The sequence below is a fragment of the Cordyceps fumosorosea genome, assembly GCF_001636725.1.
Source record: "Cordyceps fumosorosea ARSEF 2679 chromosome Unknown scaffold_74, whole genome shotgun sequence".
NCBI lineage: Eukaryota > Fungi > Ascomycota > Sordariomycetes > Hypocreales > Cordycipitaceae > Cordyceps > Cordyceps fumosorosea.
The window spans coordinates 10,669-36,884 of NW_017387374.1; the positions used below are offsets into that span (position 1 = coordinate 10,669).

At 50.8% G+C, this 26,216-nt stretch overlaps 4 protein-coding genes across 4 annotated transcripts; 1 reads left to right on the plus strand and 3 right to left on the minus strand.

The window, feature by feature from the left end:
- Nucleotides 1-867: 867 nt before the first annotated feature.
- ISF_09792 (hypothetical protein) lies at nucleotides 868-1,146 on the plus strand (the record flags this gene model as incomplete). Its single annotated transcript, XM_018853393.1, has 2 exons — nucleotides 868-1,029; nucleotides 1,120-1,146. 2 exons carry the CDS (start codon nucleotides 868-870, stop codon nucleotides 1,144-1,146), a joined length of 189 nt encoding a protein of 62 aa, XP_018699421.1.
- Nucleotides 1,147-4,191: 3,045 nt separating this feature from the next.
- ISF_09793 (Ankyrin repeat-containing domain protein) lies at nucleotides 4,192-5,232 on the minus strand (the record flags this gene model as incomplete). The annotated part of the gene is made up of 1 exon (XM_018853394.1): nucleotides 4,192-5,232. One exon carries the CDS (start codon nucleotides 5,230-5,232, stop codon nucleotides 4,192-4,194), a length of 1,041 nt encoding a protein of 346 aa, XP_018699422.1.
- A 5,532-nt stretch (nucleotides 5,233-10,764) lies between these two features.
- On the minus strand, nucleotides 10,765-16,222 carry ISF_09794 (ATPase-like, ATP-binding domain protein; the record flags this gene model as incomplete). The annotated part of the gene is made up of 8 exons (XM_018853395.1): nucleotides 10,765-10,932; nucleotides 11,001-11,303; nucleotides 11,359-12,286; nucleotides 12,336-12,947; nucleotides 13,005-13,322; nucleotides 13,371-15,049; nucleotides 15,115-15,973; nucleotides 16,044-16,222. The coding sequence occupies 8 exons, from the start codon at nucleotides 16,220-16,222 to the stop codon at nucleotides 10,765-10,767; spliced, it is 5,046 nt and encodes a 1,681-aa protein (XP_018699423.1).
- Nucleotides 16,223-20,345: 4,123 nt separating this feature from the next.
- ISF_09795 (Ankyrin repeat-containing domain protein) lies at nucleotides 20,346-22,082 on the minus strand (the record flags this gene model as incomplete). Its single annotated transcript, XM_018853396.1, has 1 exon — nucleotides 20,346-22,082. The coding sequence occupies one exon, from the start codon at nucleotides 22,080-22,082 to the stop codon at nucleotides 20,346-20,348; it is 1,737 nt and encodes a 578-aa protein (XP_018699424.1).
- Nucleotides 22,083-26,216: the final 4,134 nt, after the last annotated feature.

Consider the following 26,216-nt stretch of genomic DNA (forward strand, 5'->3'; position numbering starts at 1 on the left):
ATCGTCTTCGCCCGGTCTTTGTCTAATTTGTTAGCTTGCAGCACGCCTCGGGGCTTTGTAGCGCCACGCCTTGGAGCGCCTTACTATAAGCCTTGCGACCTGAGACAACCACATGCTTGCGCACTGTACAAAATCTCGCACACTTATCTTGTATCATGAAGGAGCTTATATCCAGGGACTTCAATTAGTGTGACGGCAGAGCGGTTTTAAGACCAAGCCTCTTGATTGAATCGCTGCGCTGGAGGCTGAGGGACGCTGCGCAACGGGTAGCGGCGGGCGCTGCCTGGATCGATGGAGGAGCGGACTAACCAGGATGTTGTAGATAGACCCATCATTGGAAGCTACGAACAAGTGTCTGTCTACGAGACCGGATTCTTGTGGTCAGTTCACCTGCATCATGCAGCCGCATGGCCACTAGACACGTAAGGCGGCCACGGTGGTCTGCGGTCCAGTGTGCGACCCAGGCTATGTTCTCTCGCACGAATCATCTTCTATATCGGCCTTTTGATATACACGTTGCGCTGCAAAACGCACAGCGGCTCGGACTGCAAGTTTCTGCTAACTAGTCTGCCTCGCATGTAAGGCATAGAAGCTGGTAGAATATCAGGGGGGTTTGGGCATGTGAAGGATCTTTAATAATTGAATAGGTCAGGAGTGTCGTCATTCGGGCGATTACCCGTTCGGGAGCTCATAAGGTCAGGGGTAGTTATAGAAAGTGGCAGGCATAATTCGTTTATTAGTCGCCCAGTTGCTCCGCAAGGCTGACAGACACCTGTCTCAAACCTGATATAATATTTATTTACGTCGCACAGCCGCTGCATCTCACGCATCTGCCAGTCTACCCATTCCCACTTCGAAGAATCCAGCATGACCGAAGAGACTCAAGGCTTAATGTCTACCAAGGTCGAACGCAGCGGACACAGGCCAGCCAAAGATGGGCCTACTGCGAAGGACGTGGTCGAAAAGGAGCCTTCAACGACACTTCACCGCCACCCTGACATAGCTATTCTCACCGTCCTATTTGCCATGGTATCAGCAGTCTCATGGACTCTAATCTGCGTCTTGACTTATAGACCGATTGGCGAGAGACTGGCCGGATTGCACGATTTTTATGCGCAGAGCGAGCGCTACCTGCGGGCCGCCTGAGTGCTCCAGGCCATCGCGTCGATGCTCGTCATTCCCTTGACTTCTACTGTGGTAGCCCAGGCGGCAGTGGCCTCGCTGCAGAAACAACACACGAAGCGTGGTGAAAGCCGGCCGACGCTGAGACAGACTGTTGCGTTGGCAGACAAGGCGTGGACCGACCCCACCACTCTCAGGAAAATTTTCGCGAAACGGCGTTGGAAGCAGTACACATCGCGGCCATTCATATATGGCCTTCTTCTGACTGCGTTAGGTAAATGCCACACGACGTCTACGAAAGTGGAATACTAACGGGGCGTTCATAGGCGCATTGATTGCACCGCTCCAGAATATACTGTTGTCGTATCAGACTATCAAAGCACCCGGTCCTGGAGATTTGAACTTCATTACCGATTTCTCCGACATCAATCACAGTGATTTTGGCGATCACCAGCAAGTAGTCTCCACGCTGCGAGGCACATTGGCCGCCGCTCACCGAAATGATGCTCAACCCAGTCTATGGTCGAGTAACACGGGCGGCAGAAGACCGCTCTCAAATCAAAATACGCTTTCCAACATGTCCGCTTTGTCGGATCCATATTGGGCGGAGATGTCCCCAACAATCAGCACCGGCCTGTCTCACCAGCTTGCTCCTCGCATAAATTCTACTGTCACGTCTCAGTCATCATCATCCACCGAGTCCTTTCCGCAGGACCGCGAAAGTCGCTCTGACTGGATTTACTTGCGCTACACTCAATTAAACACATTAAATGATACATTCTTTTACACGTTTGAGGTGTGTTGGCCAGGAAACATGAGTGCGTCACCGTGGAAGAGCGCGTCAACTAGGCAAAATTTCTTAGAAGATATTTATATTCGTGCCAACTATTCAATCACCGAGCCAGCGATACTTGCATCAAAGGTTCTGAAAACTGGCATTTACTCAAGGAAAATCACTGTGAATACCACATTTGGGTGTTTTGAGTTGCCAAATTACATGAACAATGGGACGGCGGGGCCTCTTCTTCACGATAACCGCTCAGGCAACTGTGGGCAAGCCCGCAAGTGGCTAACTTCTCCATCGAAGCGAAAATCTGAGGAGGAAATTCTTGAGTCCCAGAAACTTGAGAGAATGCCAGTTATGGGACCACTCGTTTCTTTTAGCCTGGCAGTATTTGGCCCGGGCAGCTTCCCAGACATGGCCCACGCCCTGGAAGAATATGCCCGGAAATCTAAGCTCGCCCCCAAGTATTGCGTGCTCATGCTAGGGCTGATCGATCCATTGAAGTCGTGGCCTAACGGAGAAACCCGATGCATAACGCTGAGCCCTGACACTGTAACGCAAATTGACATACTACGGGCACGTTACCTGTTTCTATTCTTGCAGGACACGGAAGACACAAATAATGCTCTGAATTCGGCAATGTTTCTCGCAAACGAGTCCGTCATGAAGTCCACTACGGGTCAGCATAGCCTCCTTATTTCGCGTCATATGGGCCTTGACCTGCAGACTCCTGTCATCAGCCTCGCAGGCATTATTGTGATTTCTGTGCTGCTGGCCGTTGATCTCGCATGCCTACTCATTCTTGCCTTCAAAGCCGCTTTGATCCCGCGATGGACGGCCCGCTTGGACGGATTTACCATGATGTGCATTGGCGCGTCGATATCAGACACGCTGCCTTTGCGGGTTTGTCACGACCGCGATGCTCTGAGATTCCTTGATGAGACCCCAGGGTGGCTCGGCGAGAGAAACATGCAAGGCGCCGAGAATGAAGCAGACGAGGAAGAAACTGGTGTCCGGGACGTTATGCTCGGCGGCAGCGAAGGACTGAGAAGGGGTGTTAGATACCGTTGCTATCCTGCGGAAAATGAAGGTCCTACGCCGCCTCCAAGGGTAATTGACGGCGTAACATATCCGCGGCATGCATCTACATAATGCTAGATGATGTACTATTGCTTTGGCTTGTACAAGTTTGACTTTAATAATATGACTGGCCGCCATCAGAAACTTGCTACTTCAAGCGCCACTAGTCATGCAGCTCGACAGCCATCTTGGATATTGATAGGCTACAACAGATGAAATAGCCCACATAACGATTTTTTGTACACGAGACTAAAACTCGCCCAATGATAACGAGGCACAATACGACTTGATGGATAGACACACACAGCTAAGGGATGTGGGCACTAATACAAGCAACGTGCCAAGCGGGTAGTTTCCCCTAAGCCGGTTAGCAAGCTGCCAAGTGAGGAGGTATGAGATGAGAAATAAGAGATGGGATAGCTAGAATAGCTGGAATCGGCAAAATTGGGCTTACCTGGGCATTCAGATTGCAACAAGCTTGCGCAAACGGAGAGTGAACGAGCTGGGGCGGGTGTAAGATGTTGCTTCTAGAAAGTCATGGGAGGAAGAGAGCGAGCAAAAGTATTCGAAGGGACGATCGAGAACAAACGAAGAACAAGTGAGATTATGAGCGTAAGAAATCGTTACTGCCCGAGTGTGGGCGACCGAAAAGGAAGAAGGGGGGCGGGGGGGGGGGGTGAGGGCGTACTAGGGGGTCTTGGGGATGGAAAGGAAAAAACGGCCTGGCGGACGGCGCAAGCTAAGCTTGTTGAGCTAGTTAACTTGTTATTTTTGAAGCCATATACAGGGGTTAACTTCAAATTGATTGTCAGACCGCCTTTCTAGGTTGCTAAGCGGATTGATGTAGTGAGTGATGAGGTCGGCGGCTGCAGTTTGCGCCTGGGAGGGGATTGCTGTCAACAGATCGCATGGCCCACGCGCCCCTCGCTCAGCCTAGACATTAATGTTAGATTGTATCCTGCAACCTGCAACATGGAAGGAAACACAAGGGCTGTGCTGGGCTGACATCCATCAGCGCTTTTGCGACAAGTTTGAGGAACGCTCGAAGGAATCCCTTCAAGTGCGATACTGTACAAAGCTGAAACGTCGCGATCATAGTTGACCTAACGCGTTCCCCACGTCGCAGTCGATAGAAACGTGTGCAGATAAACCCATGGGGAAGCTATAAAACTATATATAGCTACAAGCAATCCTACTTGTCGTGTCTAACGCGCTCCCTTCTGACGCAACACCAACACATGCGAGGCGTCGTGACACCGGGTGCCCATCTGAAAGCACTCGCCACAGAGGTCGACATCGTCACCTTGGCAAGTAATGCAATGATAGTGGGTGCCACCTTCCAACATATATCGAGTGCAGCATTTGCACCAGGCCGAAGATTCACCAATCGGCGTCGCTCTAGGCTCCACGGCCAAGTCCTCGTCGCAGACTTGAATGCCTTCGCTTTTGGTAAGCTGAAGAACGGCCTCGATTACTTGCGCATTTCCACTCTTTGAAGCCCACCACAGTAAAGTTCGATCCAAACCGTCAACAAAACTACCGTAGTCACACCCCATGGCAAGTAGATATGCAACAACTTTCTCATGGCCGTTTCTTGTAGCAGCAAAGAGCGGGGTTGCACCATAGCGGTCTGTAGTAGTTGCCGCAACGTTACGGGACGATGATAGATGTTCAACAACTTCCATGTGTCCCCTCGTGCAGGCATAGAAAAATGGCGATCGCCCTTGATCATCCATGACCTCAGCAAGAGATCCATTCTCTAGAAGTAATTTCACAACTTCAAAATGCCCAGAATAAGAGGCTGCGTGAAGTGGCGTCCATCCGTTATTGCTCGCAACAGTGGCAATAGCCCCTTTCTCGAGAAGCAGTCTGACCACCTCAGCATGTCCACTATCAGCAGCTGTGTTTAGTGGTGTCCATCCGTCCTTACTCGTGACAGTGACATCAGCCCCCTTCGCAAGAAGCAGATTGACCACCTCGACATGACCACTACCAGCAGCCGCGTTTAGCGGCGTCCATCCATCGCTACTCGCAACATTAACATCAGCCCCCTTCGCAAGAAGCAGCTTCACCACCTCGACATATCCACTACTAGCAGCCGCGTTTAGCGGTGTCCACCCGCTGCTACTCGCAACATTGACATCAGCCCCCTTCGCAAGAAGCAGCTTGACTACCTCGACATGTCCACTATCAGAAGCTGAGTTTAGCGGCGTCCATCCGTTGTTGTTCGCAGCAGTGATATTCATTCATTCATTAACAGCTTCAGCTCCCACTCTATCTTTCAAATTTAGCGTGCGCTGTAACAGCTAAAAACGAGCGGCTATTAGTGGGTGTCTACAGGCCATCACGCTAAGCAACAGGCGCCTTAGGCTAGTGGGCCTACCTTTTTTTTTTCTATAGTGTAAGTGAGGGGATGAATCTGATTATGCACCAACCACGAGACGTCTTGAGAACAAACACCACGCACAGATTGCAACACTAACCAACCACTAACCCACGCCTAACCTATAGCCCGCCTGTTCACATCTCGTGCCTGATGCAGCAGACACCTCTTTAGCTGCCGAAAATAGGATACTAAACACTTGGGGAAGAAGTCCTCAGGCAAGTCCGCTCAGAAAATACCGCTCACGAGAAATCGCGACAGTAAAGGCAATAGCTATGAGGAGCAGACATTTCATGTCATGACTCATGGGCTTTTTGAGTAACAGCTTAGCTTCAGACTGGATACATAGCATAGGCTTATAGTTGCCCTCTTGGACTTCTCCACCGGGCGTAATAAACTGAATGAATGAATGAATGAATATCCGGATGCACACACTACAGATCTGCTTCTCATTAGCCACGGTCCTAGATAAATTCGATCACCCCCGGAGGGCTCCAAGCAGAAGCTATAAAATTCCAGCGTGGGGTGACGAACGTAGTGAGGAGACCCAAGTGCAGCGTAGCGAAACGACGTTCAATGTCGGGCAAGATACTGGCTACCAACAACATCACGTAGACACCGGGCTACCAACAACAAAGCGACGGGAGGAGCATCATTCAGCGACCGTAGGGAGCGATGGTTGTGGCTCTACCCTCACTGCACAGCCACGGGTGGTGCACACCCAAAAGCAACTGGGCCTCGAATCCGAGCAGATTTGGCGTGGGCCTTCAAAGAAAAATCTGTTTTTAATTTTCTTGAAAATCAAAAGGAGGTACTCCGGTTAATAGCGAGGGACGAGCGCAGGGGAGTGGAACGACCCAAAACACGACGGGGGAGTGTTAGTGCCGAACGTGGTGAGGTACCTGTGGCCGCCGTATTCTTCTATGTTTGGTAAAGGCGGCCCAAGGGCCCAGGCCCAAGCACGCTGTCCCTACCCATGCACATGGGGTCCTACCCGAAAATGACCGTAGGGAATGAAGGGAGTCATAGCAGAAACGGAGCCGGAGGTGGAGATCTGTGCATGGGGCTCTGCCCCACACCCAACTCGGACTCTGGACAGTACGAGATTCCTATAAGAACAGGCAGTTCCCCCCAGACAGGGCACCGATAGGTTTTCCTCTCTTTATACCTGCGTGGACACAGCCATCCGCGTAAGCGCTTCTGATCCTCCTCTTGCTCGTGAGAGCTATTCGTAGAAACAACCAGGAGACGGAGTGACTACGGGGAGAACCGTCATTGTGTACGGTGCAGGATGCCTTGGATCGAAGATACTTCGGTGGATGAGCCCTGGGACGGGTGGCATGTTGGAGATGCGGAGCGCCCGCTATCGGTAGGTAGTTGGACGGAGGACGAGGAAGAGTATGTTTCTTGTGACGAAGGGAACCGAGGTTCAGAACTGGATGTGGTCACGGAGTGTACGCCTAGTTTGTATACACAGTTGTCTGGCCGTGATGGTACGGTTGTGTTGCGCTTTCGTAGTGATGACAACGAACCGGAGGTGGTGGATGTGTCCCCCTCAACACTGGCTGTCTTTTTCCTTTTCCAGGATGTGGCACAGCGGGAAGCTTGCTGGTATATGCTACAGAGAACGCTAAAGGCGTCGGCAGATGCCTGGCTAGACAAGGAGTCGTTGCATTTGTCGCGAGGCAACGGAGTGCGCTGTGAATGCGAGGGAGTCTCGCTGGTGCTTCTGTTCTCTCTACCAACCGCGCTGACAGGTCATTATACGCATGCGGAGTTGGACCGCAAACTGGAGGACGTCCTGGGTTGCCCCCCGAGTCGGCGTAAGAGGATCAATGTGACACTGAGACGCGCTACCTTGATTTCGTACGAGCTGGTGCCGGAGGATACGCGGAACTACTGGTTGTTGCACCGGGAGGAAGCATTAGGTGTCTGTAGTAAAAGCTCCATTGTCGGGCAGATCGAGCCATGTAAGGAGGAGACGATGGATAACGAGACAGGCTAGGATGTCAGAATGGAGACTGTGAATAGCGTCATCTTGTAGACCCCGCGACACTCACCTAGGCTACCAATAGACACGATAAAAACAGTAGGCCTCTTGCACACACTACCGATCTGCTTCTCATTAGCCAAACACGTAGATTGTCCTGATCACCGCCGGAGGCCCCCAAGCAGAAGCTATAAAATTCCAGCGTGGGGTGACGAACGTAGTGAGGAGACCCAAGTGAAGTGACCGAAGGGAACGGAACGACGTTCAAGAATCACGAAGATGCTTGCTACCGATAGACGGCCTTATAAAGGGCCTCTACAATGTTATAGTGGATCGCTATAACTAAAGGAGGAAAACAAAGGACTATTAAACGTAGTGTATCGTTAGATAGGTCCAGGCTAGGCAAGCTACTTTTATCTATAGAGAGTAGGTAGGCAGGGTGTGCACGTAACGGCGCTAGAGGGGTGTGAGTCACACCCACTAAAAATAGCAGCCGCCCCACCAGTCTTTCCCACTAAAGGCGGCGACGTTTATCACCAGATTCAGTGGGCTAAACCGGCGCACTTAGCTTTATTCTAAAATCTTTTATAGAGTAGTTTCTACTAAATAAATTTATATGTATTTCTATTAGTTATATATTAACTTAATAAGGCTTTTATAAGAGGTAGAAAAAGGGTGTTTTATATATAAAATGCCTGCTAAGATGTGGGTGGTGCTAACAAGTGGGTGGCCGACGTTAGTCGTCCACTGGCGATTGCCTAGTTAATTGGTTGTTGCCTATGTACTGTTTGGCGGATCCGATTTGTGAGTGATTAGCGCTAAAGCCACAAAGCCAACGGGCTCGTACCAAGCAGCGCTCTTTTGGCACCGGCGGCACTCTCCGCGTCGGGCCTCTGAGACTACAGCTGCCGGCGCGCGTGGCGTCGATCGGAAGTTAGTATTCTAAGCTAGTTATTATCCGTGTCTGTTGTCAAGAGCTTAAAAACGAACCACAAGATGCAAACGCCTCAGCTGAATCCTTGATCGGATGTTCTGTGCCGAATATTAACGAACTACCACATCCCTCCATAAGCATGCACCACCCACTCCTGCTCCAAGATGCCGCCCAACATTCCAGTCCATAGTCAGTCACCAGTTGCGAGCGCTGTACATACCAGGCGCATAACACAGTCTGGAACATGACTATGAGTAGTTGCATTTTTTTCAAGTGGCAACTCATCCATGAATAGGCTTTTAGTTCTCTGGCTGATATTTCAGCCTCGAATCTGCCAGAACTCTAAATCACGCTTGATAGGCGTCAGAATTGCTTCAAGTGGACGAATTTTCCAGCTGATACTGAGGCGTAGCCAATCGTGGGCTTAATGGCCTCGCCCCGGCAAATGGAGTTCGACTATCTGCTGGCCTGTCATGGCCCTCAAGCGCAAGTGGGACATATAAAATCCGTGAAAGTTCTCTCACACAGGGGAATTTCATCGCGCACCGGACAAGATTCGCTAACTCTCGTCTGCTTCTACAAATCACACTTAAAAGTTATCTTCTCGAGTTTGTACTCTCATCGGTATCATCAATGTATAGTATACAACAGGCTAACAGACTGCTAGCTGTTTCGACAATGAGTTCACAGTCATCTCATTTCGCTGTAGTGCCTATCGTGATACATATACTATCACTTAGGTCAGCGTTTGCCTCCATCTTACCACTACAGAAGGCAATGCACGAGGTTACTACATTAACTAGTCCTCTGGACCAAAGCCAATTTCAGTGTTCGCCCGGTCCGGTCTGCGTATATCGGGATTGCTGGCAGGGACAATACCGCAGCTCTTTCGAGTGTCTTGGGCCTTGGGATTCCTGCTATGGATGCATCGTCCAAGACGCTTGGTCATATATGTGCTGCGGACAAACTCCACCCATCACCGAGGACGGACCGATCCAAATCGTGCCCGGCCGGTGCTGTCTTGGGTTTGATTGCAACCCGGGTTGCCAGAACCTTATTGACACCACCGGCTGTGCTGGGGTCGACTTCTACATTGGCCCTAAAGACCGTGTATCTGTTCCAGGGACAAACCTCGTGCAGTTTGTATCAGGAGTCGACCACCGAGCAGGAGATTGTACGATGCATCACCCCACAGTTTTTACCCTTGACGAGGACGTTGGGGTAATCACCGTGCAAGGTAAATTTAGTACAAGGAGCTCAATCTCCGGCGATGTATATCACGTCGATGTGGACGCATTGGACCATCATGGCGAAAAGATATTTCATGTAAACTGGAATATCGGCCCTCTTTGGGGCAACCGCCCACTTACAGTGGCGCTGCCAGCCGATGCTGACAACAGTAAGCGCACCGCATATTTCCCGTATCAGCATGCTGCTAATTCTTTTAAACCGTAGGATTCAAAACTGCCAATGTCCACGCGCTTCGCGGCCATGGATGCTGTTAATAATAGTTTAAAAGCATCTAATATTGTGAAAGGTGCGTCAAGCAGGACCCATAGAGGTCATACTAAGACGCTGGCATTCTTATTATTAATCGGAAAATAGCCTGGCGGTTATCGTCTCTATGCTAAAGTGGTTAGGCTAAAAGGACTGGCACTTCGGTTATTGTGTTAATATACCTGCAGGAATAATTTCGCTTGGGGGATGAAGTTGGTCCTTATTGGGTATTGAAGAGCAAGATTGACTTGGAAGTTGGTACAACTGAATAGGGCAAAAAGTGTCAGAGCTAGCTTAGATTGATACCTGACTCTGACATATTGAAATAAATGTACGCTACTCATGCGTTTAGAAGTGCCGCGCAACTCTTTCTGCAGCTTTTTCAAATGTTCGGCATAAACGGAGGCGTTTGCATTTTCTAGGCTCGTCGTACGTTCATTCAGCTGCATACTACGCGGGTGCTAAACTGATACGACAGGTGCTGTACAAGTCTTTGCAGCCTCTGGCCAGCTTCACCCGGCGCGAATGTAAGGGTCGTGGATTTAGAATCCCGCGCTCTGCTGACTAGTTAGCTTTTCCGCACCTCCTTCCTTAGCCTACTACAAAGCTTAGCCATGGCCCAAGCAGTATTCCCTGGCGACGTACTCCCGTCAGAAGGTGTATACGATTCCCGTGAATTGCTCCTTGGTGCTATTAACTCTTGGGCAAAGACCAGAGGCTATGCATTTACTACGGGAAAGTCGTCCAAGACTCCAAATGGTCGGGTGGAAGTCGGATTTGCTTGCGATCGCAATGGGCAGCCTCCAAAAGCCGATATAGAACGAAAACGGCGTACATGCACTCGAGGAACAGGCTGTAAATTCTTAGTGCTTGCTAAATAGTCATTGGACGGAGCTTCGTGAATCTTAAGCCACCGGCCTAGGAAGGAATTCGGTCCACATAACCACCCTCTAAACAGCAACTACGAATTTCCATCACGCTGGCACAACGGACCAATTTGGTACCGTAAACAAAAGCTGCCCGTTCTGTCGCAACTCCTCCGGGTCGAGATAGGCGCACATCCCCAACGACCCTCTCAAACCAAACACCCGCAGAATCATGTATACTTCTGATCGGTCTTGGCTCTGGTGCTTACTCTGCATCTAAATTTAGATATTTGAGTTAGCGCACACTAAGTCGCGAGGAGCAAGGTTAGGCAATCTGGACTCACCAAATCGTACTGGTTACCGCTCATGTAAAACGGTGTGCCGCAGTCGCTGGTTGTCGACTTGACTTCAATAAAGTACTTGGGGCGCGCGCCTTCCCACTCCGCGGAAGACAGATAGCCACGGTCAACCAAGTGCGCGGTGAATTCTCCGGTCGTATCGTCATACACGAAATCGGACGTCTCCCGATTATTCCATGGTTCAAGGTCAGTATAGTCTGGATGCACATTCACCCACGTCCGAATCCTACTCTGCCAGTTGTTGCGGCCCCAGCCAGGCAGATGAAGCGAAGACAAAAGTTCAAAAACCTGTTGATCTGATTAAAACACACGTAAATTGTGAGCAGGAATGGTTTTTACTCACATAGAGCTCGCCCGCTGCTCCGACCTTCAGATCGCGCTCATGCTGAGTGTTGGAACTGTATGCCTGTCCGACCTCATAACCGTGGAAGCTAGAGGTTCCAGCATCGTCAAATAGCGCCCCTCGCAAGCTATCCATGTTGAATACACCGGGTGAACCTCGTGAAGGGAATGAAGCTACCCTCGCGGAATTGACGACACGCTCCAAAATAGCACGATACCGGTCATTGCCCCCCGTCACCAGCGACGAAGTTGGTAGGTGCCATGTTTGCGTGGTGGAGAAGAGATCCGGTGTAAACGATGGTTCCTGCATAAATCTCTGGGGAGAAAAGCTGCCAAGATTGGAAGAATCCCTGAGCTGTGGACGCAGCGGAGGCTCAGAAAATGCAGCCCGTTCTCCCCTCATGTGGCTCTGAGCCGTCTCTTCGGTAAGCGTCTCAGTCTGGCTCTGTGCATCAGGCGTCAGGTCACCGTCGTCCTCCTCGTCATCATCGTCGCTGTCGTCATCAAACTCATCGACATTATCCACATCAGTTTGTAGTATTCCCTGGCGAGTTAAAATCTCATCCAGAACCCGGACATCGCACGACAAAACCAGGGAGAGAGCGCTAATCGCAGCAACATCCTCGCGATCTTCCACGCGCCCGTCTGGATATCCCTTGAGCCACCACAGGAGCTTTCGGGGCAGCACAGACGAGAAGGCAATCGATTGCACTTTCTTCTTCTTGGGCAAGTAAAACTTGAGCCCCGAATTCGACTCACCAATGTGGATATTGGGCGAGGAATCCTCAATAGGGATGGTCTTGCCGTTCTGCGACAGCTGGAGCGTTACGTGCATGTCGTCAGTCTCTAGTGTCTCGGCATCGCGCAGGAGTTGGTACAGTTCGTCTGGATCGTCCTGGTACTTTGGACTGCCGTAGGTAGCGGCCACGCTAAACATGTGAGAATACGTTATGCGATGCAAATGGATGAGCGACATACCGAAGGATGTAATAGGCTTTCCGGTGCAAATCTCTGCCGGACGCCATGACTATGTTGCCCGATTCTGGCGGCACCGAGGTAATCTCTCGTACGCTATTCGACAAAAAGCGACTCTCGAGTCCGAGCCATGAAAGAAGCGGACGCAATCGGTGAATATCTTCCAGGTCAAAATTCAGCAGCGCAACTTTACCGCCAAAGTGCTCTTGAAGATGTACACGGTCGGCAATCGCGAAATCTGCCTCAGCAGACCGCAGAACCGGCTCATTGTTTCCGTATTTAACAGGGAAGATCTTTGCGCCTCTCAGGGGATCCGGGCCGCGCGCCGCGCTCTCGTCCCGAAGAAGATTGGACAGTGCCAGCAGCGAGACTGTAATATCATCCATCGACATGCTCTGTGGCGCTTGTACTAGCTCATCGTAAACCATGTCGAGGGTGAGAGATTTGACGCCCATCTTGGAGACAAAAAAGCTCTCCAGATCCTCATAGTGAGCGTCGAGCGTCACCTTTCCGCGAATTGGTGCCGAGCTGGACCACAGTGTGTCCGAGGTCTTGTACCAGCCGCGCTGGCCCTGCGACTCTACCATGATGAGGGCGTTGTTTCTAAACGCAGAGCTACCAGACTATTAGGGGGGAAATCGGAATAAACGGAAAACTAGGCTCGAGACATACCTCATCTTGGTGACTGAGTACCTCGATTTGTCCAAGTACTTGTAAAGCTCCATAATATTCTCAGTGCCTTCATCGTCTTCTCGGATAGCTTTAAGTTCTTCGATGATATCATCTAATGATGCGGATGGAATCTCCAGTGTTTGGTGAAATAGCTGCTCGATGACAGCAAGCTTGTCCCCGACCGTTCTCTGGTAGAGAGGCTGCAGCGCTGGCCTCTTCCGCATCTTGAGTGGACCACGCCACACGTAATCATATAAACCTCCTTTCATTGTGTCTTCCGAATCAGAAGCAAAGATGCAGCTGTCCTCGAAAAACTCTCTGACAGAAAATTAGTATACAGTGCGTCGAAAGTAGAGAAGAGCTTACTTGAGGCTTTTCGTTGCGGCAACTGAATCGTTTTCGACGGCATGCTTCATGGCGATGACAACATAGAGATCGTAAATACGCTGAAATTGCCCAAGTGAAAGGTCTCTAAAGACATCATTAATTCGTTCAATAGACTTCAAAATTTCCAAATAGAACTTGAGACTGTCTTCCGAGCCCACTCCAAAGTTGTTGGATAAAAATCCCCATTTAGGGTCCAACTGCCCCGTCGCATCCGACGGCACCATATCGAGGAATGGGAAACCGTAACCACCATCATCATCGGAGATGTACTGCTCGACCTTTGCTTTGAGCGCCTTGTGTGGGAGCCAAGTATCCTGCAATGTGACACTATACTTGACTTGACATAGGTCTGATGCCTCAATTCCGCGCATTTTCCGCATCCAGACGCGATTTGCAAGCAATTGCGAAGCTTCATGGTTCCATACATGTTCCAATAATCCCAAAAAGGATTCGAGGCGATGCTGCAGCACGAACGACAAGGCGTCAGAGAGATCATTCCCGTTCGGGGCCACGAGACGCAGACGCTCTCGTACCCCTACAAAGTCATAGAGCCATCTTTCCCAAGTTGGATGATCCGAAGACGGCAGACTTGGGACTTCCAGCATGTATATATCTAGTGTAAACTTGACATCGATGCCGGAATCTGGGCTCGTTTCTGCCAGCAGGACCCTTGCGCTGTATGGATCTGTGGAAGACCAGAGATAAATGTCATTTCGTTGCACTGCAGTCCACTTATTGTCATTTGTAACAATAAAAATCTGAGCAGAACTCATTTTTGACGATGAGTGACGATGTGTGCGATATAAAAAATGTAGGTGTGCTCGGATATCTGAGTAGAACTGTTGTGACTGCTTAGCATTCAGACGAATGATGGACGATTGAATGAACCCAATGCTAGCCTCGGAAGCCCCTAAAAGACGAAATAAGTCCATTCGATGGCGGTTCTGACACCCGTCTTGACTAAGAATGTCCAGTTCTAGCTTAAGGGGGATGGGAATGCCCTCAGCAACCGGAAAGTAGACAGTGGAGGCGTTCGCGCTCGTCCACTTTCCGTTGCTTAATGGCAGCAATGGAAGCGACCGAAGTCTATCAACTAACCAGCCCTTTTCAATAAAAGAGCCAAGGAGAAGTGAAACCGCGGAATGCCATTCTTCAGGACATGCTTCACTGTGCATGCGTGGTTCTTGGCTTTGCATATCCTGCTCAACCAAGTTTAAAAGCTCACCACAGTGAGCAAGCTTTAACCCGTATCCTGACAAAATTCTCTGTAACTTGGGAAGATACTTTGAAGATATAAAGATGTCTTTCTCTTCGTCGTTGAATAGTGGCTCGCCATTGACATGGAAGTCACTTGGGACGCGCCGAACGTCGTCAATGCGTCGAAGCTGATGCAGTGACCGCGACTTCAAAATCTGCGCTTCGGCCAGTCTCTGCTTAATTTCGGCGTTAAGACCGGCCCAGAAATCATCCCAGGTGTTTTCGTCCGAATTTGGTAAGAACACCGGCCATTGGTAGCACAAAGTCGGATGCTGACAGAATTCGAGAACAGCGGTTACAAATGCAGTCGCGATCCATTTTCTCAGTTCGCAGTTGCGCTTAGATGTGACAATGATTCCTTGGCGGTTGCCTGTAGTATCAAAGTCCGATTGGATAATAAACTTTTTAAATGTCAGAACAAAGGACAGAAGAAAGAAAAGGGTAAGCCACAGAGAGGCACACTAACCTTGTAGTCATGAAAGCAAAGGGGTAGGAAAGCAAATAATTCTTGTCGGGAATCGCATTTTGGTTCGTACAACTCATTCAGTGGAAATGCCAAGATGACTTCTGCCGATGAAACACCGGCCATCGCTGTCGCGGAACCCGATGTAGTGCGGCCGACGCTCTCCGCCAGGTCCCGAGCTTTCTGCTTCGTGACATGATAAACTTCGCATGTCGTGGTGTCGCCAACCACGGTAACAATATTGCGTGTGAGCTTAGTGCGATATTCGTCAAACTTGTTCTTCGCAAACCGAGTTGTCTTGAGAAGCAGATCTTCATCGCCATAGTGCTGAACCTGAATACGCTGCAAATTCTTGAGAAACAACAGGCAAGACTCTTGTAGGCTGTCCAGCTGATTGACAATGATCTCACGCAGGTCATCAGCGTCTGCCTCATCGTCGTGTAACCACAGTGTCATGCGAGTGAGCGGGCCAGGCAGTTCTTCCGCAGGCTCGACCCAGATCGGCCTGACCATGCCAAGTCCTGGATCCTCTTTTTTGTGCTCAAATTTGAAAGAAAAATTGCCGGACTGGATGTAGACTTTTGAGGCCGCGATGAAGACTGATTTGAAACCAATTCCCTTGGCGCCGATGTAGCCGTACTCGGTCGACTTGGTGCTCTGACCAACGTCGCAAATCGCCGTCAAGTCGCGTTCGGTGAAGCCGTCTTCATTGCACTCCACTATGATCTTTGAGCGATAAACCTTGAAGGTAATGTATGGAGCTGTGGCTCTTTTGGCTGCTTCAGAAAATTTGTTGTCATCGGCGTTCTGCAGCAGCTCGAACACGAAGCGTGCGTCGCTGCCATACAGTTCCTTGGCCAATCTGAGCTGCAGAATCAATAAAGCGGCCAACAGGCGGAGGGTAAATCAAAGGTATAGAGGAGGTCTCTTACGTCTTGATAGAATGGGAGGCTGCGTTCTCCAGAGACAGGAAGGTGCGGTCCAGCGCACGACGATATTCAGGGTTCCAGGCCTCGATCGCCGTCATCATAGTAGCGTCGGGGAGGCCCCATTTCTCCCCCAGTTTCTGCACAATATCCCTTGCCTGTGCGCTGGATATATGTTTTCCCATTTTGTTTTCTGTGTTTTCTTTTTTGCGAATTTTCAGAGGTATTATCTCGCCATGTATGAATGAACTGTGCAAAGATGTTTCGGTGCCAAGATTTGTCACCCTTTTGTCTTCTGTTGTCGGGTGCAAGTGAAGCGGAAGTGGGCAGCTCGGGCATCACCTTGCCTATTGACAGGGGAGCAGAGCAGCCTTGAAATAATTCGCCAGCCACTCCTTATTAACGACAGCTCATAATTTTGTCACACCCGAAATAGTAACTTACAAAGTCTGTGGGGATAGTTGCAACAGCGGTTGTAGCCTGATTCTTGTTGGCCAACGCCAGGTCTGTGGCGTCATAATGTGGGCAACGGTTGCGGCACGGCCCGGTAGGTCATTGTGGTACAGTATAGCACAAGTGTGCGGTAGCATTGGGAGTAGATAGCGTAAATAATGTATCGTTTGTATTTGCAGTGTCCCAAAGAGCTGCGAGCGGCAGTCCTGCGTGCCTGTGACTGGAGACGGTGGCTGATGACTCCTGATAGCTACGTGGATATAGCGAAAGCGATGTACAATGAGGATGAAGACGCAATGGTTTTCCTTCCTACATGTCCATATATATACCCATGTCCATATATCAACCGTGCACGACATATGCAGAGAGCGGCGCAGTGTTGTCGATGAACTGTGAATGATGATCTCCTTGTCTTGTAGCCGCGCAAATTGGCCACTTTTCGACATCATGTCACTTTCAGTGAGAGAAGGTGAGAGGGTATTGATAGGAGATGAAATACGATATTGATTGCATCATTTTGAACTTCGAGTTTTGCGTTAAGCTTTCACAGGCCTACGATTGAGTACAGTACCCCCACAGGTTCTGCGCGTCGAATAGCAATTTGCCAGAAACATTCTCTATCGATATCAAGGGGGTGTTAGTTCGAGCTAAGATGCATCGAACTGTGAGAGCGAGCCCCTGTTCAAAGTGCGATGGAGGCCTTGGGAGTCTGTTACGAGATGATTGTTTTCTTCCGTCACGAATATGCACCTGGCACTTGGACGTAGCAAGCATCATCGTTTTCGCAAGAGTACACAGTGCTAGAGTTGCGGAAAAGCCTTCATTCGTCAACTATTAATCTTTATCGACGTATGCAGTCATGGTGGAGGTTTTTTGACACCTTCAGCAGCGTCGTAGAGCATTGCTCACGAAGCTCGGTGCCTGGATCGAGGACCCACTGCGGCAGCTGCTATGTATTGATGGCCAAGGTATAGATCAGATCTGCCGGCGATGCATACGTGCCAAACCCAGTTTTGAGGGCGCGTAAGAAACAGAATAATAATTATTCGTCTTCCTGGCGTGCTTTTGGAGCAGCACCGCATTAGAGAAGATTGGTCTGCTTATTCTCTAGTTCCATAGTATTTTGCTTTGGTACATACAGTATCGCGGGTTTCTAGCATAATAATTTTAATGAGGTGTATTTTGGCTGCTGCCTAGAGCTAGAAATAGCGGTTCTGACTGACCCCGCCAGGTAACAAAATTTAACTAAAAGCACTAGCGACACCCATAACTATTTTTACGTTATGTACAGTATCGCGGTCATCCCTCGTCCTTTATGAGCCGCTCAACCAATTTTGCCTCAGCCATCAACGGCTTGCTGGAGCTTCCAGTCCCCTATTGGCGGTAGAAAGTGCAAAATGGCAAGGAAAGGCTCCTTTGAGAACTATAGATAACCCGAGCTCCGAGACTAGTTGCTCGCCAGCTTCTACTTCTTCATTGTACCCTCGCCTCTGATGGTTCCCTTCAATGTCAACCTCCACCTTGCAGGTGTTCTTGCTGCTGCTGCTACTGCGCTGGCAGGCTTCAACCCGGAATCTGGCCAGAATACCGCTGTCGTTGGGCTCTGGCGGCCGCTACAAGGTCAGAGGGTCATGGATCTGGCGGTTGTATACGGGAAAGAAGTGGCAAAATTGTTCAATTCGCCGCCGTGGAATCCCGAGGTGCTTGACGTGGATGTGATCTGGCCGGAATCTACATACACCGTACAATACACACCGCTCCCTACTGCCGCCTTGTCTGCCTTCATTTCGTGGTCTTCCACCTCCACCGGCTCCCTCACGACTACAATGTACCTCAAATTCCCAACTTCTGTTAGCCGGTATGAAACCAGTCCGACGGCCGGCACCTCTCCCTCGCGCAGCACGGCCACAGAAACCACCGCAACGAAGTCCACGTCAGCATCCGCATCCGTTTCAACGTCTGATTCAGAGGCTAGTTTACCGTCGAGTTTAATGTCTAGTTCAACGTCTAGTTCAACGATGAGTCCAGGATCGATTACAACGTCTAGTTCAACGTCTAGTTCAACGTCTAGTTCAACGCCTAGTTCAACGTCTAGTTCAACGCCGAATTCAGCGTCGAGGTTACCGTCTAGTGCAACTCCAACTTCAGTGCCTACTTCAACGTCACATTCAACCCCTAGTTTCACATCTAGTCCAGCCTCTGCTCTAACCTCTACGTCGAGCTCAGCGTATAGTGAGGCACCAAGTCCGATGACAACAGGGCTCATCCAGGAAATTTGCAGTTCATGCTATATTACCGCGGGCACGGAGCACAAGTTCTCTTGCCAGTGCGGCAGGAATCTTGTTAACGGAGATTTGAACGACTATGTATGGAATGACCAAGGCGTTCTCAAAGCTGGTCACGGGTTAGTGCCTTTTCTTACTCCCTCCATTGACTACCTGTACTAACAAGAAGTAGTGGTAGATTTGCGGATTCCTGTGCAAGTCCTGAGATCTTCAATCCCCCAACTTCGAATTTCAGGTTGCTGGCGGCGTGCAAAGGTGCTCCGCCAACCGGAGCCGACAAGCAATTGCCATTACAACACCTGGATCTAGGTAAGTTCAAGAAGCCAACGAAAGTCAACCATACTAATAACTGCAGGATCCATTATTCAAGTGATATATGACGGAGAGTATAAATTTAAGCTCAAGGACACGTAGCGAAGAGTATGATTTCTCTTTTTAGAACGGCGCATGGACCTTCATGCCATGCTACGAAATGACAGTCCTGACACCACACTCTAGGCGGCAGAAAGATGCCGTGCGCAAGCGCGGGCCTAGTCTCCGGGGCTTGTTTTTTTTTTAACGTCTATGGTGTAGCTCTAGTATAAGCAAAGAGATATGCTAGCTATGCTCTACGGATGGATGAACGTGCCGCCGTTTCGTTTAGCTGGACGGGGCGCGTCCGGAGGCGCCTTCACGTCCTCACCAGGGGCTACTCGTAACGACTTCTTGACCTGAACCTTTCCTGTAGGCTCCGTGGAGGGAAGAGTTTTGATTATGACAACCAATCATGTCGATCGCCTCGACCCGGCTGTAATTCGACCAGGACGTGTGGATAGGATGGTTGAGTTCGGCCTAGCAAGTCGAGAGATGCTGCTGGGGCTGTTCCGATTCATCTATCTGCCTTTGTCTAGCAAAACCGAAAGAGTAGGAGACAAGGACTAAGGAGTCATCAACAACCAAGACGTCAGGATACCCAGAAGCATATCCAGGAGCTGGCAGCGATGTTCGCTGATCGTGTGCCTGCGATGAAATATAGCCCGGCTCAGATCTTGTCATTTCTGATTGCGCACAGGCATTCGCCTGGAGACGCAGTGGAAAATGTCATCTCCTGGGTTGAAAAAGAGGGAGAAGGTTTCATTCCTCTGAGGCGCCACACTTCTACGATGAACACGATGGAAGACGACCTGGACGTAGACTGTTTCAGTGCAACGCTTGGTATGAAGCTTGTGGAGGATGGCCAGTTGTATACGATGATGATATAGATAGTCAGATTGTGTCACAGCACGAGGCGCAAGTATATTTCAACTCTATTTTTAGTACGCCTAGAAGTGCACCCAGCCACCTCGTTCAGCTGGAAGCATGCAAGCATGCAAGCATGCAGCATATCTTAAATAGGATAGGACACGTATTTTACAGGCTGGTCGCCACCACCCGTGGTTTCGTCATCTACGAAGCTTCGGGCTCCTCCTAAGATCGGGCCACCGGGCCAGCTGCCTGGCGTATTGTAAGGAAGACGCGCATGACACAATTTGTACTGTGCAATTCATAGCTAATGTACTAAATACGCGAGCTGCCTCTCCTCGTCAAACTCCTATTTTCCATCTGTCAGCACCGACTCTGAATTATCAAATTTTTTCCGTGTGAGATGAAAAAAGTCCTTCAATAGATACTTAGACACGACTTCCTGAAGGGTGCTAGCCGTTACACCTTGTAATTTGGCCAAGCGGGACCGTGTTTCGTCCATTCCTTTGCACTTTTTGAGGAGCCAAAGAATACAGCGCAGTTCCAACCCTGCTCCTTCCACCTTGGTTAATTCCGCTGCTGCAGATTTGGTAATGTTTTGTAACCGAGTTAGCTCTTCTGTTGATAGAGACACACGATCTGACTGCAAAAGAGCAAGTACGCAACGAGGCCGTTCCTTAACCACGGCCCAGAAAAGAGCACTTCCTTGCCGTGAGAAGATTTTCCTTTCGCGCGGCTCCTGAGCAGACTCATCAAAGAAGTGCCTCCACGACGAAACAGGCGTCTCGGTCTCTTTTGCAACGACATCGGTGTCAATGGCTTCGCATTCCAACAACCGACGAACAACGTCTTCGTGGCCATACATTGAGGCCATGGCAAGGGCTGTCCAAGTGTCGCCACCGAATCCATCATGGAGTCTTAAACGAATGAATTCATCCGAGACCGTGATCGGTCCGGTTCGTTGATTCACGTCCGCTCCCCTGCGGATAAGCAAGTTGACGATGTGTCTTTGGCCATTCCGTGACGCAGTAATGAGTGGTGTCTGGCCGTTCTCGAAGAGAATATTTATGTTGTCCTGGTGCTCTTCGAGGAGCCGATCGACAACAGCGGCAACGCCTTTTTCTATCGCCGTTTTGAGCATGGGTATGCCATTCGTTTCATCAGTCAAGTCAATCGCGTTCTGCTTCAGGAGAAGCTCTGCAACGCCGGCGAGTTCGTCATCATGTTGCCGGAGGCCTACATTGTGAGGCCTGATCTTTCCAATGACGAGCGCTAATGCCGTCCGAGGAGAACCGATAGGAACGGCGCTCGAGCTCGTTCGCTGGTTTACGTCTGCTCCCCTGCGAATGAGTAGGTCGACAATGCCTTTGTGGCCATTCCACGCAGCAGTCATGAGCGGTGTCTGGCCATTCTTCAAGATGCAATCAATCTTGCCCTGGTCCTCTTTGAGGAGCCGGTCAACAACGGGATGAGCACCGTTTTCAATTGCTGTTTCGAGCATGGATATGCCATTCGTGGCATCAGTCAAGTCTATACAGTCGTGCTCCAGGAGGAGCTCTGTGACGCTGGCGAAGTCGCCATAATACCACTCTTGCTTTGCGATGGCTTGTGCCAATGCCGTCTTGCCAGACTGGACGAAGTTGACGTCGATGTGTTGCTTATATTGGATAGCCCTTTGAGCAGGAACTCGCTTGCCAGCTGAGGCTGCCCAATGTAGCAGGCGCTCGCCTTGCTGCTGATAGAGGCACTCGTGGAGGACACGCTCGATGCGTTTGCATGTCTGTGCAAAGTTGTAAAGGGCTTCAATGGGCAATAATTTTGCAATATCCAGCAATAGCTCAGGAGGTAGTAGATTTATTTTGTTGTCCGCACCACTGCTACCTCGAGATGCCGAGACTGCTTTGCGCGGCGGCTCTAGATTTGGATGGAGTAGAAGTTCAAGTTCGAACGCAGATGGGCTATAAAATTGTGCGGTTGTTTTGCGATTGCGCGGCAACAACCGCTTCCCTGCAATGTCATATCTGCGGCGTGTCTGTGCCGTTGGCGGCTTCCGTTTGGCAGGTCTGGCCAGATATCTCTTGGCCATGATGGGCGTGAGTGGTGGTAACTTTTTTTTGGATGGTGTAAAGGGCACAGGAGACAAATCGGCTTTGTTGCGAGGACTCGTAAAGAAGTCGGAAGTCTCCGTTTAGTCATCAATGTGTGGCGGCGGTTCGTGCCAGCGGGCAGGGACGTGCACATCAGGAGTACACGCCTGGCCACACACTAGCTAGGGTACATGCTTGAGGGAAGAATCTTCGTGGAGCCAGGATGGCGACCACTGGCTTTGAGAACAAGGGCAAGAGATAAACATAATGTTCATGAGCTAGGAAATTCCACGCCTTCTGTCGCCGCTATACCTTTCCCGACTTTTATTTGACAGCCCTGACAACCAGCTGATCTACCGAGTCGTACACGCATTCGGTATACTCTTGTCCTGATTGCTGCGCGGCCTATTCAGGGTGGCCACCGCTCCCTTGTTGGGCGTGAGAGAGTGGTGTTTTGAGGCTCGCTATCCGGTGGGTTTCGCAACGCATACGCCATGGTTGCCAACTCGCCTGAGAGTGGGTTCTGTTCCGCTCGTTCTAGGGTCCCCTTCCTCACTGGCGCCTTTTGCTCTACCACTCGACATCGTCCACTTTCGTTTTTTCTTCAGATGTAGGAGGGGAGTGTCGTTAGAATTGTGTCCTAGTTCCTCAATTCCTGTCCGTCATCTGTTCGTCCATTTTCTCCTCGGACCCTCTGCACCACTCCCACACAGCTTGACTATCTGGCTTCCAGTACAGTGTGGACCAGGCTGCAGGGGCTACCTGAGAACTGTGCAGCTTGCGTTCGCCGACATCGCAAAATGAATTGGCCGTTGGTCACCAAAAATAATATGGCATACCTCTGTCGGCTTCCAATCTCCATTGTATAGAGCTTGAACTCCAAGACCTGCAAAAAAAATTCTTTTCCGGTATTTTCTTCGCACAGATTGTTCTTCTATCTCTGTTGCCCTCAACAGTCGCCTTAAGGCAGAATCTTGTCGAAAAACATGCCGCCAGGCAGATGTATGCCTATCCTGTGCATTACTGCGCGAAATAGCCCCTTCAAGTTGTGGCGTGCCACTGAACAGATCGTCACGCAAGCGGCTCGAAGTCTTGTTTGGGGTTTTTCTTGGTCGATTCATACTTGCTAAGTCGCTCCTCTGCATTGGCACTCTAGTCCTCCCTCGTCTTCTATGAGAAAGCGACACACGGAGCGCCCTCTGATAGTACCACGATATATGCTGTATTAATACATGCGTATGTCAGCAAACAAGGGCAGCAATGCGTAACGAGGCGCAAAAGGAGAAAAGATGGTTGGGGGCGAGGGTAGCTGAGGCGCCGCTGGTGTGTGAGTGGCAAGGAAGCTCTCGATGGCTGTCGATTGATTGGGTGCCGCGCGTGTACAGCAATTTCGGACGCGTTGGAGTCGTCGTAGATGAAAAGGCAAGAAAGCGCACTTCGTGGTCATTCATAGGAAGCGCCAAATGGGTGTGAATGAGGCAGTGAATGGATGTGATGTGCCTCAGTGCTCAGTGTACTTTGCGCCTTGCACTCCGAAAGTGGAGCGAAAGCCGCACGAGGGGTTGTGGCTGCCCCCTGAGAAAAACGTCGGCTGACGTCGAGTGACAAGGCGTGTCGCGGTTCTGCACCGGCCACACGACTACCTGCCAGTCGAGTTACGCTACACAATTCTGTGTCAGAACATCTGAGGGTGCTACTCTTGTTCATGCATGTACATGACACCGTCTTCGCGTCGAGGTACAAGGCGGGGGACCTGGCACCTCGGGAAATCCAGTGGCTGCGGCATTCCAGCTCCTGTCGTGCGTGTGCCAGCGTTCACCGAGGGGAGATGAAGGCGGTGCGCCGTTGCATGGGTGTTTTGTTGCCCTGGACCAGGGGTTCGTTCATTTGGGGCACGCGACGCGGCCGGAGACCCAAGGACCGCATACGAGCGCCACGGGTACTGGCCACGGGTACTGCGCGCACGACTATGAAGAATGTGCGACTTTTCGCCGCCATTAGGCATGTATGACTGGTCTCGTCGCCGACCGTCGTGGTTTGGAGGAGATTTTGAGTGTGACGCGGACAAGAAGGCTTGAAGTCCCTAGTTTGTCCAACAATATGCGCACGGGCAGTAAGGAAGCAAAAGCGGAGCAGATCCTACTCTCGCCCATCCTCTAGCGCCACGAACCTGTTTCCGCTGCACGAAAACGAACGCTGATACATCGACAGTGGCGGTGGCCGCGGTCCGAATTCCGGATCCACCGTAGGCCTCTAGCTCCAGTCTCGCACTTGCTCGTTGGTTCGATACACTACATCAAAGACAAAAGGGCAAGGTTGCATGACGCTAACAATTGCCATTTCTGGACAAGTTTGCCGAACGTGCTCGTGTCGAAGTGAACAGCTTCTCGTGAGAAGCCTCAGCGGCCCATCGAACCTGATATCGTTAGCGTGGTGGCTTGTAGGATCACGAGGCGGGCCGTATTGTCAGCCTGCCCAGCGATCCCGGCGCTAGTCATGAGGGAAGAGCGGTCCGCCCCGCGACTGGCCGGAAGCAAGACACGCCTTTCGCATTCTTGCTGCGCGCCACAGCGGGGCTCGCTTGAAAGAAATAATCAGGTTCTCCATTCGGCCTATTACGATCTGTCGCGGACAGTGCCACAACAGTGCGGACAGCTCGCGGGGCAGAGATCGTAGATGCACCGATCAACAAGCAGCTTTGCAACGGTCCTCACACCGCTGTATCTTACATCACAGGCTGGCCGCGGCTGCGATGCAAGAGTAGGGCTGTAGGAAGCTCAAGATGTGTTGGGCAGCCTGTACTAAAGGTAGACGATTGCTCTGTGCCGTAAAGGAGTAATGCACTTCAGCCTGAACACGCCTCTACGCCGCTATTCGTTGAAGCAAATGCTTGTTGACCAGTGAAAGCGCTGACGAAGCCCGCCACTGCGTCCCCTCATCTGCATGAGAGTGGGTGCAATGGAAATTGCACTCGACTCTGTGCTGTGGAGCCCAGCCTCAATGCAAACGTCTAGGCCAGCGCAATCGACCCATAAACCATTGCCAAAACAGCCCAACCGATATAGAGTGTGCAATGGTCCACTCAGCTGGTGCGTTCCATGAGCGGGAGACGGGTGGCCAAGGGTTTTACGATTTGCCATGGCTGCTGCATGGCTGTGACCAGCGGCCGATCCATTTTGCGGTGTCGGTGAGCGCAAGTTGCACAGTTTCCAGGTAGCCCCTGCAGCCTGGTCTACACTGTACCTCTTGTCGGAGTACGCCGGGGCAGCTTGTCGCTGACTCTGCCAGCCAGACGGTAAAGCTGCGTGGGAGCAGTGCAGAGGGGACAGAAGGCCGGAGCAAAGACCTCCGAGAACATGTCACCGCGCCAACTCCAACTGGCAATTTCCCCTTGACGATTCTTGTCCGACCCCGTGAGGCGTAGATCATTGTCACTTTAGCCCAACGCGCCGAAGACGGATCAACACACCAAGAGCATGGCAGCCCTACTACCCGGGCCTACGGATTACACAAGGCGCTCCGATACATGCACCCTATCATCAGAATATCCCTGGCCGCGCCATCGACAGACGCTCTCGAACAACAGCCAACACCTATGACCTATTGAATGTGCGCCGCCGCAGTGAGCGTCACAGGGTCCTGGCGGCCGATCTCGTTGCTGTGCGTTTGGCCTGCTTCTAACCAACCAAGGATGTCCGAATGGCTTAAGCTCTTGATGCGAATGCCCTACCTTTCGGCACCGGGTCAATGCTTTTCCGTAGAATACGAACGAGTTGCACCAGCGTATTTATGACTTCCACAAAACATCAGCTTGTTTCTTGTATACCGTTACCTGCATTATCCACAACACATCGAATAAGCTTCGTCTCACTGCTACATCATTCAAAGGTGCTGCGCCAGCATGCAACCCAAAACATTCGGGAGCCTGCCTCCAGAGTTACGCGACGCGATCTGGCGTCTCGCAATTCCTAGCACTACCTTCCACATAAATATGCAGATCGAGCGGGCAAAATGGCCTTGGACACATACCAAGTGCTCGATCACAGCTACTCCCGACGTCAAGCACCGCAACAATGTTCTTCTAGTCTGTAGGGAGTCATCGGCTGCGTTCAAGAGCGTGAAGAAAGTGCGCG